Source organism: Melopsittacus undulatus, chromosome 5, assembly GCF_012275295.1.
Source record: "Melopsittacus undulatus isolate bMelUnd1 chromosome 5, bMelUnd1.mat.Z, whole genome shotgun sequence".
Classification (NCBI taxonomy): domain Eukaryota; kingdom Metazoa; phylum Chordata; class Aves; order Psittaciformes; family Psittaculidae; genus Melopsittacus; species Melopsittacus undulatus.
The window spans coordinates 86466997-86481962 of record NC_047531.1 but is presented as its reverse complement, the minus strand read 5'-3'; the positions used below and the strand labels follow the sequence as shown (position 1 = coordinate 86481962).

The 14966-nt window shown below is 44.2% G+C and overlaps 1 protein-coding gene across 3 annotated transcripts in view; it reads right to left on the bottom strand.

The window, feature by feature from the left end:
- RERG (RAS like estrogen regulated growth inhibitor) overlaps positions 1-13315 on the bottom strand; it is a 99410-nt gene extending 86095 nt beyond the window's left edge. Inside the window, exons 1-2 of one of the 3 annotated variants that reach the window (XM_005148136.3) lie at positions 13233-13315; positions 11558-11725 (exon numbers count right to left, since the gene is read on the bottom strand). In XM_005148136.3, coding sequence (XP_005148193.1) covers positions 11558-11618 — 61 coding nt within the window. In that variant the 5' untranslated portion in view covers positions 11619-11725; positions 13233-13315. Of the gene's footprint in view, positions 1-11557; positions 11726-12748; positions 12809-13220 lie in introns of those variants that run through there. The other 2 variants (XM_031048171.2, XM_031048172.2) reach the window with 2 other exon arrangements.
- Positions 13316-14966: the final 1651 nt, after the last annotated feature.

Sequence of the window (14966 nt, the reverse complement as noted above, 5' to 3'; positions counted from 1 at the left end):
GGGAACCGGAGAATGTCACTCTGTGCTCTAAGCTTCAGGCAGACAAGCTTCTTTAGAGGTCAATATTAAGACAAAGATAAATAAGTGAATAAAAAATTCATTTTGTTATCCCAATACAAGAGCAACACCATTAAGATGTTAAGTGCCTAAGACTCCTCAGAAACTGAAGAGGTGCAACTGGATTATGCCTTACAAGAGACCCATGTGCAAAACTACTCCCTGGTTTAGTACTCTGGGAGGCACACTGAGCATCCTACGTTTGTGACTACCTTGGAAACCTTTTCCTGAGCAAAACAGTTTCAGCTCTAAGAGCATTTTTGCAGTCAGCAGGTTCAGTGTGTTCTGAAATGTCACATGAAATATGCCTTTAGAATGTCACAGGTGTGTAGCCCTGACTTCTTGAAAGTCATCTATTAAAGGGAACAGAGAAGTCCTGGAGTTGCACAGTGATTTAGTACACATGATGTCAATCTGCCCATGCTTGAAACTAAACTTTTTTTCCATCCACTATAAAACACAAAAGCATTTCAACCTTTACAAAGTGCAACAGTATTAATGGGAATGAACAGGAAATGACAGTGTACAATCAAGCTTTGAGGTGTTTTAATAATGAACATTTCCCTGAAGCTCTATTCCAACTCCTGCTGTTGGTTATCGTATTTTCCCTGCCTTTTTGAATGACATGAATATTGGCTACCTCTGGGTGAAAACTAGAGGTAGTATCTAAGGTGACAATGTATTATCTTAACTTGTCTTTGAAGGACATTCTTTTCTGTTGAGTCCCCAGCTTCCAACTGAAGCCAGCCGCTGTCCATGCTGCAGCAATGAGAACAGGAAGTAATAGTTGCAGTACTCCGATGCACAACAAAATTTCTCAGACTTGATGGTGTTAAATTTTCAGAGCTTCCCAGAATCACAGAATGGTTTGAGTTCAAAGGGACCTTAAACCTCATCCAGTTCCAACCCGATATGGGCAGGAGCATCTCCCACTAGACCAGGTTGCTCAAAGCCCCATCCAGCCTGGTCTTGAACACTGCAAGGGATGGGGTAGCCACAGGTTCTTTAGGTAACCTGTGCCAGGGTTTCACTACCCTCGTGTATAATTCAGTAAATATTTGGCAAGTAAAGAAATGCTATAAAATGAGGCATAAGATACAGATTATATATAGACCTAATGTTTAGTATCATATGTTTCACCTTACATGAAAACAGTACTTACGATACTGAAGCTTTGTTCAGGCTGTACCTAGACACCTCATGCAGACAAATTATGATACTTTTCATACCTGTAAGATGCTAAAACTTAAACTACTCTAAGGTCATTCTGCATTTTCCATCATCTGTCTCTTGCTTATCTTCAAAGGGATACCAGTCTAGCCTGCTCCAGAGCTGATGCTTAATTGTACCATGCAGATCAGTAACTGCCCATGATTTTATAGATTGGTATCATCATAGGTGCTACAACTGTTTAGGAAATATGTAACTTTACTGAGGTTTCATCATGAAAATATAGTAGGAGAATGCAGTTCCTATATAACTTGGTGGTTTATTCTGTAGTGCGGGACCAGGAAAACAGAACAGGCAGAACTCCATTCTTAGTTCAAACTCCAATGTGTCTGCCTTTTCAAGCAGGAAAGACTGGAAATAGTACATGATTTTTTCCTTGGAGCTCCAGACATCTGCAGATACATAAGACCTGTACAAACCATACAAGTATTTGTTAAAGTGTAGATTCCCCAGCTCCTCTCAAGATTCACTGGGCAATATGCGAATCTCTACTATTTTGCACCATAGTGGTGCTGAGTCAAAGCCCAGGTGCCTCTTTCATGCAAAATGATGAGCCTGGGTTGGTTTTGTGTCATGTCATTTTGCATCACTTACTTTTCATGTCTTACCAGTACAGCTCATTAATGCTTCCTTCCTCCACTGACAACGGGAACAATTTTGATTTACATTTTTCATTTAACAGGTTTCAAATGCATGGGTTTCTTCATGCTCAGTTTGGATTGTCTTCCATCCATGGGCAACCTGTTCACTAGCTCTGGATGTTCATATCCTTTTGCCTAGGCCTACTTCTTTAGTCACAATCATCAACAGGACACAGTATAGAAGGATTTTATCATTAGAATGTAGTAAGCTGTGTCCTGGATTAAAGTTGCCTCTTGTTCCCTTCAGCCTTTCTGCTTGCAGCACTCCAGAGGCAGGTGTTGTTCCTTCAGGCCTGTGCATTCTAATGGGAAATTTGCTGTGCTCCCTATTCTTGTCATTGGATCACCTCGCTAAACATAAATAGGAGTGGATATAAGGGCCATATCTGCAGTTGTCCTTGCTAGGATATGAGTTACAAGAGCTCTCAATCCTACTGATTTAATGAATTTGTTGACTGCTGTCAGGAAACAAGGGAAATTCCTCAGCTTCTCCCTTGTAGCAAGGGGAAAGGTGATTGTGTGTGCACAGAAGGGTAGTGGGAGGTAGGCAGTCCACTTTACATGGCCAGATCCTCAGCTGGGGTAAGCAGGCACCCACTGCCAGAAAGAGTGTAAGACCACACATCACTGAAGGACACCCTTCTAAATGAATAAATGACACTGATATTCCTCTCTACTCCTCTTTGACAATCCTGTGAACTACCATGCTTTTTTGTGGATAAAGGTCAAGTTTTCTTAATTAGAGATAAACTTCTTAAACTTTGCCTGGCAAAAGACCTAAGAAACATGGACTTGTGGGACAAACTCATGATGCAGATCACTGTTGTATTATTTGATGTTGGAATTCAGCCTGATGCAGAACCAGCCTCAGCATATGTAACCACAAGAATCCAGTTGGGTTAAGCAATAGTGGTTGGTATCTCAGATGCTGCCACTGAGGTTGGTAGACACAAAGTGTTTGTTTTGGCATTCATACTCCCATGCCCCAAGTTTTGCAGTGTGCTGTTGAGGGGGGGTTTGTTTGTGTTTTTCTGCTCCCCATGGGTCTAATACTGCATTCTTCTGTGGTGACTCTCCAATTCTATTTATTCTGCAGCCCTATTTCAGTGAAGAAATAAACAGCCCACTCTGATTCTTTGGCTTCTATATTCTTTCTTGCAGTTTCCTGCTCTGTCAGACTTTTAAGTTCTCACTTGTAAAGCCCCTCAAGGGCACAGGTCAATTGCTGGGTCAGTCAAGAAAAGATCATGGTGACAGCTCTGTTTAAGCAGCTTCAACCATTGCAGGGAGTCAGAGTTTTGTTTTCCATAACAGGCACAGAGATAAGCCACTGTTAAAAGCAGCCTGGTAGCGCAGGGTTGTGCAATTCTACAATAGATTATACTGTAGATACACTGTTAGATGGCAAATACAGCTGCATAAAGGGGAGAAAGAAGGTAAAGACATGCTGCTTTTATGCTTGTGGACCTGTGAGTCAAAATAAAGTTAAATTTTGGATTGCCAAATATGTTTTTAATGGAAATAAATTTTATTTCTGTACCTTATTAGGCTGTCAATAATTAATGGCAGCGGATGAGCCATAAAGGGTGGTAAGGATCCCATAGGGCCTATAGGGATTGGGGCTCAGATACTGGGTGACTGCTGCCAGACTGGAAGCTATTGCAGGCTGATTCTCAGCAGCTCTGGCCCCGAGGAGAAATCATGGAAAGCAGCTTTGGCAATGCCTGAGTCACAATTCCCTTGGTGACCTGAGATTATCAGGCTCTTTCTTCCTTTGCCTCATTTTCCATACTTCCCACTTGAGGATAGTCACAGCAGCGGGCTTTGGAAGAGGGTCATGGTGGTGGCCCTTGTTCCCACAGCCCTTTGGAAAACCAATGTGCTGTTCAAGTGCTAATGAAATTCCCTCCCTGGGAGAGCATATCCTGTGTACTCTCCAGTTGCATCCTTCCAGCTTGAAAGCTTTTCAAGACACTTATCTAAACACTTCCCATATGGTAACGAATTGCTGCTCCAAGCCTCTGCTCTTGCTTGTCTGCAGCTTCCTTTCTGCTAACACCCGAGTGGCAGCAGCAAAACAACCTATGTATGTCAGGAGTTTCATGTGCTTTCAGAACCAGGCATGATGTTTTCAACATTCTTCTCTCATTTTTTCTGTGTGCAAACTACTGTGTAACATTTCTGGAAAAGCAGCCAGGTACTCCAGCCAAGTTCTATGGCATTTTAAAGCTGCACATATGTTTAATATATCCACTACTTCCTTCCCCAGGGCTTCATGCTTCTCTTGCCATTCATCTTTTTGTACTGTATGCATAGAATGAGTTATCTACAGCGTCACTACCATAATTTATGGCATTTCCCAACACCTACATGGCAAACACATTAGAAACTAACAGCTTGAGACTAGCTCCAGCAGTGTCAATGTTCTACCTGGTGGGAAACACACATAAGAGGTACTTCTCCCATTCAGAATCATGAGAATGTGATAGGAACAGATGCACCTCCCTTCTCAGTTATTTTGCTGACTCTGGGAAGAGGTAGGAATCAACAGAAAGAGGGGGGGAAAGTTGGTTTAATGGAGGCAAATGGAAAGAAATGCTAGTTGAAACAGCAGGCCAGGTTGAGAGTTGGTGAGGTGGGAGTCCCATAACCAGTAGAGTAGCAACAGGGAGCACTCATAGCAGAGCTCTGCAAACTGTGTGTGGAAAGGGGAGGAAAGCCAAGTGGTGCCTTCTCCCAGAGTTGTAACTGCCTCTGCAGAAGCAGGTATGATAGAATAATCTTAGTAATGCTGTGCAAACACAGACTTGGAAGAAAAGCAGCAAGTGGATGTGGATGACGCAGTTCCCTTACCCACTGCTATCTTACAGCAACTCTTCCACCCTCCTCACCACAGTGCTGGAAGTGCCTGCCAGGCATGTGGGGAGCAGGGCAAACACCTTCAGTCAACAGCAGCTAATGACAGCCCTGCAGCCACAGCTCAGCTGAAGTAAAGCATTTTGTTGATCCTCCTACTTTAAGGCAGTATTAGCCTTTCATATACCTAACACACTTATTTTTGGGTGCTGTAAATATAAAAGGCATATGGATGGCACAAAGATAAATGCAAAAAGTCTGCTTGGGAAATACAGTCACAACTTGTTTCTCCTGCTCTGCTACGAAGCCAAAATAGATTAATTTACTTCTGTGACCAGGAGTAGCTATGTAAAGATATCCACTGCTTCCCTTTCTAACCTGTCTAGAACAGCCAAAGGTTGGAGCATTCTCAAAGCTCAAGACAGGGAATGGTTTCCAGGACAGTAGAAACTACTTCAGACTGGCTGTTCTTTGTCACATCACTGATGTCAGGTCAGCTCAGCTGGATCTCACGCACTGAGCCTTTAATGATGCACTGACAGCATAGGCAAATAGTAACAAAGCAGCTGGAGATGAGGCACAAAGATATTAGGAAGCACAAACTGAAAAGGCTGAGAAGGCAGCTGTAAACACGAAGTCTTCATGCAAAGTACAAATCGGAAGTGATTCCACCATACACAAACTTTAGGGATCATGTACTAAACTATCAAGGGAAAAGGGAAGGGTAACAGCCAAGAAGACAAAGTCTATGTAAGGCAAGGGGTAGACAGGGACTCCAGATCCCAGGGAGGTAAAGAGCAAGTTTGTGGAAGAATAAGAATCTTAGCATTTCTGAAAGCACTCATTAGGGTCAGCAGCCTGGGAGACAGCAGTACTTTCATGACCCAGTGGGAAACAGCAGACTGAACAAAACACTGCAGAGCTGTGCAGTCAGCTGGTGAAGGATTCCTGGGACTCCACCAGGAAGCTGTTTGATTGTCTTTGGCAATGACTGCAGGAGACAGAAGTGGGCAGGATGGCTATCTTATCAGGGCAAGAGCTGCAGGGGTGGCTGGGTGCAGGCCTAGGGAAAAATCTATGCTGCACACATAAATCTTGAATCCTAGCATTCCTTTCCCCAGTAATCAAATGGCAGGCTATATTTAGCACAACCTAAACAGAAACAAAGAACAGCAGGACTAGTATTAGCTCTAACAGCTGCCACCAGCTGCTCAGAGGGGTTGCAGGTAGAGCCGATGTCAGATGTAGTTAAATGAGATGGAACAGGGAAGGCAGCTATGCTTGAATGAACAATGTTGGCATTTGGTTAGAGAAGTTCTGCGTTTTATTACTTCATGGTTAGCTAGGAGGAAGATCAAATGAATATGAATACTTTTTACACCAAGGTCAAGGCTATAGTGAACCATGGAATAAGCAAAAGAAAGGAAGGAGGTAACAGATACAAGAGGACCACCTTGTCACTCAGAACAAATGCTTGTGTGTCTAGCCCAAGTTCTTGGTGTATCTTCTCTTCAGTATTAGCATAACGAGAACTGACAAATGCAGTTTTTAAACAGTCCAAGAAAGACTGGTTGTCACACAGCTGCTGATCAAAAGCTTGTACCTCTGTGTTAATGATGGTAGGGCTTTCCCAAGCAGAATGCAGGGGGTGCCTTCAAGTAGTGCTGATCCCAGAAGAGCCCTGTGCTTGGTTAATGTATACCCTTCCTGGCACCAAAACTGCCATACTGGGGACGCTACAACAGTAGCCCCTCTTCTTGCCAACATGACAAGGACTCTTGGGCCACATGTTCACAGGTAACTGACTGACTTCACTGATCCATGAACCCAGGACTCACCATCTGTATAGGCATCAGTGTCACCCACTGGACAAGAATGTAGAAAGGTCATGTTAGTGTAGCAGGTTCCTTGAAATATTCCCTGCTCCAGGGGGACATATTTGCATGGTGAAGAAATCATCACAAAACCTCACCTAGGCTGTCCTAATTACTGTTATATTTCTGCTAGCATGTTACATTTCTACTCTGCACGTATGCATAGTACATTCAGTGAACCTGTAACTGATTTAAAAGTGTAAAGCCAGATGATGCAAAAAGTAAGATTGTTTAATGAGTACTTTACTAGTGAAATATTAGGTGACAACATAGTGGGTGTTGCATTTTTGTGGTAGCTGTTCCTGCCTTACTAGCAAAGCTGTGAGCTGGTTACGAATCACTCCTTAATAACTCATATTTCCTCCCCAAAAGTTCCTGAAATTAAACTAGCAGGAGAAAACATAAGCAGGGATTTGCACAGCAGAAAATCACTTTGAAATGGACTTCCCAAATAAAGAAAACAAAACAGATTAGTTGTACGCATCTGTGGTTCGGCTGTTGCTTGAATTTGTTCTGCAGGAGCTTTCATACCTGGTTATCTTTCTCCCAGGTTTGTTCTCCCATCCTGGCTTACACAGGGAAAATAGCATAAGCCAAAAGATACAAATCTACATCTACTCAGGACTTTCCCAACTGTGACACTAACATGACTGAAGCTGGTGAGATCTTCATTTCTGATATGGGACAGGCTCGTTGCGGGATGATATATACTGATGCCAATTTATCAATCACTCTCTTGCTCAAATGCAAACATCTCAGATATTGCTTGGATCTAAAGGTGGCAACAGCCCTGTGTCCCTTGTACCTGATTGCATAAGAAAATGATTTGCATAGCTGCCTAGAAGCAGACACTTATTTACTGGAGATGAGCCTGTGGAAGCTTTTTCCCTTTCGCCAAACACCATTAGAAGCCACACACACTTCCACATCACATACCAAAGCTGCAGCTGCATGGCCCATCCAGACAGATGAAAACTGCATTTGCCCATAGCTGGGCACACTATACACGCTAGTGCAGAAACTTGGAGTATTCAACCTGGCACACACACAGCAAAAAGGCAAGTTGGATAGCACATGCTGCAGCTGGACATTCTCTCTTTTTTGGCCAAAATAGAAAGGCTCCTAAGCAGAGGTATTTTGAGCATTCATAGTCAACTGAATTATGAGCTGGAAAAGCATCAGCCATGCAGTGCTATCCAGTACATGCCTTTTATTTTCCTCCTTCTGATTCATACATTTTCACTCCTCTTTAGCTTTCTGGGCACGTATTGTACCTTGTGATGGCATGGAAGAACACTGTCTTTTAGTCTTTATTAATTGTTACTACTGTATTTTTAAAAGGAGCTATTTAGGAAATTCTGATTTTTGTTACCATAGGAATGACGCTGTAGGATTCAGCAGAACAATTTAAACAGCAACATTTAAGTAATGCACTTCAACTTCTCCACTCCCTCCAAGCTCCTTTTGGACATAAAGAAAAAGACTTTAAAAGCTCACTCTCCCCTTCAGTGTTGCTTGACTCTAACCCAAATTAGGAGGTGCAGCCCTGTTATCTATAGCAGGGTTTAGCAATGTCCTTTCCCACCCACAGAGTGTCTCCTTCCCGAGTGAAGCAGCAGCAAAGTGCTCCTTGGCTCAAGCAGAGCTCCTCATATGATTCTTTATTTCAGCTAGTTTAAAGCAATGCTTATGCAACTTTTATACAATAAGATCTGGATGAATGGAGGAGCATCCAGTTCACTGTACAAGAGCAGGTTGGGCTGCTTGTACCAACTGAGCTTGCCCAGATGAGCTGACCTGTGATTTAGAGTAATTCTGAACTAAGTGCCTTATTAAGCACTCTTATGTGCCCCTTTCTGAATTGGTTTGCTCCTTCTCTTCCATTTGAAAGGTTTAGGTCTACATTAAGTAAAAACCAACACTGAACAAGTGAGTTGATTAACAATTCTGCTGGCCTTATGCAGCAGGCAGGAAGAGACAAGGTAAGGAAGGACAATAAAAAGCTGACACTCAGACTTGCTATTCTCCCATCTGTTTTTTAAACCTTTGAACCACGCAAACTTGATAAGCAGAAAAAGTGGAGACAGGTTTTGTTTTCTCTGGCTTTAATTCTTTTATGAGATGCTAATACTATTCTGACTTGTGAACAGTGTTCTGGCTTCTCACCTCATGTTTGGGAGAGTCTTGGATTAGTCAGAAGGAACTACTTAGCAGAACAAGGAATCTTGCACCCCAGTAAACAGATGTCTAGCATTAACAGGGAGAGTAGGATGTTCCTCAGCCCTCAGGAACGGTAGCAGTTCTATTGATTTTCATAGTGTGAGGAGCAGCTTTAATTCTCCTGAAGCAAAATACTTCTTTCTTCATAGCTGCTTTGACTCACTGATCCAAAGTCTCAGACAGGAACTGGGAGAGGAGCCTCTCCAGGACATTACAGTAGGTGTCTGTAACTTCACAGATGCTGTCAGCTGGTGGAGCCACTTACAGACTTAAGAACCTAAGCCTGGCTCTTCCTCAGCAAATAGAGATGAGCCAAGAAAGCAAGCCAGTGACCATATTTTGGTATGACTTTCTGGCAGTTCCAGTGGCCTTATTTATCACTTTTTTAATCTCCTTTTTATTGCATAGATCTAGTGTGCTGCAGCACTCTGCCCTGCATTCTTGCTTCTGGAGTCTGGCTTATCTTTCAGCTGTCTGGCCAAGCCTACTCTAGTAACCCATGGTCACAGGATCCTGTCTCAACAATGTACTGATCATAGGGGTAGGGAATTACACAGCCACACTGCAAAAAGGCACTAACAGCACTAGTCTATCACGGTACTTGTTTGGCAAACCCAGCTATCTGGAGACTTGTGTCCAGCTCTGCTTTTAGCAAAGGTGTAGCAGCACTTCCACAGCTCCTGCTGTTGCTGCTATTGACTACAGCAGATAGGTATCTTCAGACACACACACTTATTTCCCTGGAGTTGGCCAAGCTTTTGAAACTGGATCCTTTTATGGGAATGTACAACAGAGGTTATTCATAAGCAAGCTGGAGATTCTGGGAAACACAGTTGCTGCTCTGTCAAGGGAGCTGATAGTGCTTTACAGTCTCTCTACCCCCTTAAATTCACCTTTTCGTGCTGCCCACTTACACTTCATTTCCACATGGATTCACATGCGTGGTCAGAGTCAAAAAGAGAGGACCTTAGTCATATTTTATGTAATATTTCTTTGCTTCTCAAGGGGGAAAAAAGAGGGAGGAGGACTGAAGGACTAAGGCTGCTTTTACTGGCTTTTCATTAAAAATTACCTCCCACACAGTTCTAGGACTACATGAAAACATTTTTACTATAAAATCCTAGTAGTGAAATCTACAGAAACAATGCTACAGATAAAAAAGGCTCTTTGTTAACCCTATATCGGTGAGGCATTTAACTGAGCACTTAACTGGTAGGTTTTGTATTTTTTAAAGAAAAGGTCTCAGATTGTGAGGAATATCATGTTGAGGGAACGCTTCTGGTGTTTCAGTTCTCCTGCAAATACTTCAACATCCTCTGGCATAATTCTGAATCCAGCCAAAAGACTGGACAACAACAGAAACAGTCAACTGAAGGTAAGACAAACCAAAAGGAGAATCACTGAAGTTACTGGCAAGACTCGGATAGAACGCTGAAATACAAATACAGAAGAGGGGTGGGGTGAGCAAAGCAGGGGAGAAGGAACAGTTTAAACTTATCCCTGTATGTTATCAGCATTCCCTCAGGTATTTTATTCAAAAAGGTAGAATTTCATCTGCATTGTCTTTGTGTAAGTGCCATAATCTCCAAGAACCTCTGCCTCACATACACCTTTTGTCCTGAAGGCTAACAGAGCTACTTCACTGGTAAAATACCTTCTGGGTAAATGTGCTTTCATAAACAGCCCATTTTGAAGTTAATGAAACTATAACATGCTTATGAGCCAGAACCTTGGCACTTCTAATACAGAAGTTATTTCTGGGAATCAGAGCTGGTTGACAGCATCTCTGAGAGTCCAGCCTAATGCTCTTACCAGTACATCCTACCTCCTGGCTTGTCCTGGGCAGGTTTCTCTAAGACAAATAGCATCATACAACTCCAAAAAATGGCACAGGAGGATGGTTAGACTCCGTGTCCTTATTTCCTCACCCTTGTGGTGCAAGGACACGTTAGAGTGGCCCTGGAGTTGCCAAGTTAATGCAACAGCACTGAGCTACCTGAGAGAGCTTGCAACTATTATGCTCCTCATGTCACCAAAGGAAAGGCAATCTGTAGAAATGGATTTTTAACATTTATGCCTCCCCCTTGTGTTTCTACCATATGAATTCACCAGACTACGTTTATTTCTCAGACGATCTCTCCAAATGCAAACTTCACACATCGTATTTCCTTGGTATCCTGGTAAAAAATGTAAATCCAAGAGAGCATGGAGAATAAAAATTCTTTGAGCTGCTGAGTCTAAGATTTCCCACTGAAAACAACCAGAATTACAACTATTACAGAAGACATCCAATATTTAACAGAAGATTTGATCTAAGGGGATAGGAAGCATAATATAAATGCCTTCATCTAGCACAAGCTATGAAGAGACAAATTAAATATCACTAATTCTGTTCCAATATAGAAGAGGAATCTTGCCACCAACTTCACAAGAAGTGGGGTTGAGTTAGGGTGGGAAGTTTGTTGTTCCCATTTTTTTACAGCAATAGAAGTACTTTTATTCTAAAGAACCTGAAGAAAACATTGTGGAAAGCAAGGACGAGGACATTCCTGGCCTGATCCTGATCTCCCTGACAAGCATAATATCCTAGCTGTCCTTTTGTTCAAAGGGTTTGTCTGCAGAGGGAGCAGAAAGTTACCTGATGACAAGCAGAAGGAAAAGATCGGACAACAAACATACCTGACTTTCCCACGCCAGCTCGACCAAAGATTGCCAGCTTCACTTCTGCGCTCTTAGCCATGCTGAAGGAACGGTGACAATTCACTCGATTACCAAAAGTGAGGCAGAAGAACTGTTCCCAGCTCCTGTCTTCAGCTTCACCGTGTCATTGTGACGTCAATGCAGAGCCTGAAGGAGAACACCACGAGGATGGAGCTGTAAGGAGCCAGGCTCTCCCTCACACACACATCCTTTTTAAACAGTCACGATAAGTGATGCTATATGCCCGCTTTAAATGTTGCTGTAACACCACTGACACATTCGGCACTGCTCATGCAAAACCCACCTTCAGCTTTCAAGGCTTTGCTGTCTGTTTCCCACTGGCACTGTAAGTCTGAAAAAGGTACTTCACAATCTAAAGTACCTGCCTCATGAGGTTCTTTACTTGCTCTTTCTCTTTCAGCAGCAATTGCTGATATTTACTGTATTTGCCTCCAATGAATTAGCTTTTGTCGAATGTCTTTAAAAGCCGTGAGCACTCACTAATAGTGCCTACAGACAGATGATCTTTCCTCAAGCCTTCCAGCTCCAGAAAGGTTTCAGTTACCCAGCTGCAGAAAAACCTCTAAGCCCTTATACCTTGCTCATTCTGCTAAACAAATCTGTACCCAGATGTTCTTCAGTGCTCCTTGTTTAAGCTGCCTCAGCTCATACACAAACATTTGGCAAAGTGTGGGATTAGAAAAAGGATGCTGGAATTTCTGGTCTTTTAACGGACCACATGGGAATTATCTATATTCACAGCTTTGCTGCATGACCTTGAGCAAGTCATCTGACATTTCATATCCTTGATTTCTCTAACTCGGAGAGTAAAAATATATAACAGACCTGTCATTGTAGAATGCTTTAAGATCTTGAGTGAAAAACGTACAACTGTGATGATGGTGCTGATCCTTCAGCCCTGACTACAACATCAAAAATGTACTCTCCCTTTAAAACAAGGCAGAACTCTACTTGTGAATGCAACCTGCTATGAAGGTCTGCTGCTGTCTGCTTCAGGCGTAAATTCTAACAGTGACGTAGGAAGCTCTCTCTGTTAATATTACCCACTCTACACCAAAATGCATTTCAAGTGTTTCTTGAGATAAAAGCTTAAAGCTTTTGCCTACTTAAAAAAACCTGACGAACTTGCAAAGAGTAAAGACATCTTACATAGAGAAGGGTCCCAGTTCACCTCTGATGTCTTCATGGTCCTGATTTTGCCTAAGAGTAAGTGCCAGACCGCGCTCACTTTGCACGAGCAGTCAGAAAGCAGAGTCCGTCCGGAGCTGCAGCTGTATCACTAACGGGGTAGGTGGATGGGAGGTTTCCCTCCCACGAACGCTCCCGGCCGCCCGCCGGTTGGTACCCTCTACAACTAAGTCTATGTGGATGTGCATCCATCACCGCCCGCCCCGTAACTTCGGGCGGCCTCTGCTCCCCGGCAGGTGCCCTCCCGGCGCAGGGCACCCCCGCTGCTGCGGGCACCACCGCTCCACTGCCCGGCCCCGAGCGCAGGGGACACCGTGCCCCAAGCACCGCATCTTCCCACTCACGCTCCTCGCCGCACCACGCTCAGCACCATGCTCACCTCCTTGCGCTCAGCACCATGCGCTCAGCACCATGCTCACAGCACCATGCTCACCTCCTTGCTCACCTCCTTGCGCTCGGCGGCGGAGGCGCTGCCCGTCCCCAGGCGCACACGCGCTCCCGGCAGCGGCGCGGCCGCACAATGCGGAGAGGCCGCCCGGCTCCCTCCGCCCCCCGCTCCAGCAGCGCCCCCCGCCGCCGCAGCGCGGCACTGCGGCGCCCCCTGCCGGCCGCAGCACGGTGCGGCGCTGGAGCGCTGCTCTGCTCTGCGCTGGGACAGGGACGGGAGGGCGAGGTGGGGCTGACCCATGGCTGCGGACCCCTGCCAGCGTCACCCGGTGCCAGGCACGGTCTCCGAGGGGAGCGAGCGCAGCCCTGTAATTTGACGGTAACGCAGCCTTTAATTATGTGGGTCAACGGCTGCTGTTCCCACGCTTGAAGTTGGACTGAGCCCTGGCTAGCCGGCCCGGCCAAGTTTGCTCCACTTCCACATCTCAAGCGCTCACTTTCCCTCCCTCTCACTTGCTTCGTGCTACTCAGCAGTAGTACCCTGTGTAACTCTTGCGGAGCCAGCAAGTATCTCCCCTTCCTGACAAGCCTATCAGCAAAGCAACAGTAAGATTGGTGCCTTACCAAACCACTTTCCAGTAGCACCAACCTTTTACACAGCACACTGCCTCCTTGCATGCTAGCATGGCTTATGATGACGGAAAGCATTGTTATTTCAATTTTCCAATGGGAAAGCGAACCATTTAATTACATCAGGCCCTCCAAGAGGCTAGTGTCACAACCAGGGATCAGGTTCTGAAATGACAGGACCAAATTCACCAGACAACTCTTCCTTTCTTGTTCATTAAACTACCCAGTAATGCAGAGATACATTAGTAACAGATGTGAACTAGAGCTGGAAAGCACTTGAAATTCACTGGATGTTCTTCCTCTACTTCTCTTCGAGCACAGATCTGAATGAGATACGAGTAAAAGAAAAAGCTCTCCCCTCACTGTCTTTCTCAATGCAAAATTAAATAGCAGTTGTATCAGAAAAGATCTTCTATAATCTAAGTCTCTTTACAGGAGCCCAATAACCATTCAGGAGGTAGGGTGGCAGCCCTGTGGAGAAAGGAGCACCTACCAATCATTCCCTCCATGCTGTGCCAGCTGCAGGCACTCTGGAGCAGACCTTAAAATAGTTGTACTGCCTATCATTCAAAGGGTAAATAAATTAGAAGGCACATGTGAAAGCAGTAGTGTGGTTGATGCTTTACTTGTTAAAAGCAATGCTGAGGCCTTAAGCCTTCAGTCTCTGGTTTACATAATTTAGAGGCATTAGCTTTTTCCATCCTCCTAAGAGAGCAACTGGTGAGTGTCTTTTCTGCATCTGGGGAAATGTGTGTTCAGTCTCGAGGCCTGACGTTTGTTTTGTGTCTATGGAATGCACTCTGCATGGGGCTGTCAAATTAGATACAGTAACTGGCTTTTCCAAAGCAGCAGATAATGTGTGAATCATTAAAAACCTAGTGACCATACAGTCAATCTCTGCTGGTTCTAGGGCATAAGAACTTAGTAAACACTGATCATGACATGGGCAAAAATCTCAGATGGTTCAGACCCACTGGACTGGTCCAGGACTACTTCATTTGCTGTTTGCTCTCTCTCTAATTGCTGTGCTTCTCATGCATAATGTTGATGAGTTTGGGGTTTTTTTCCTATCCAAAATGGGTTTTGAAGGCATTAGGTTTTAGTCCTGTAGACCAAGGACTACCTTGCTTTGTCACAAGCAGTGGTTTGTTGGTGTTTGGAG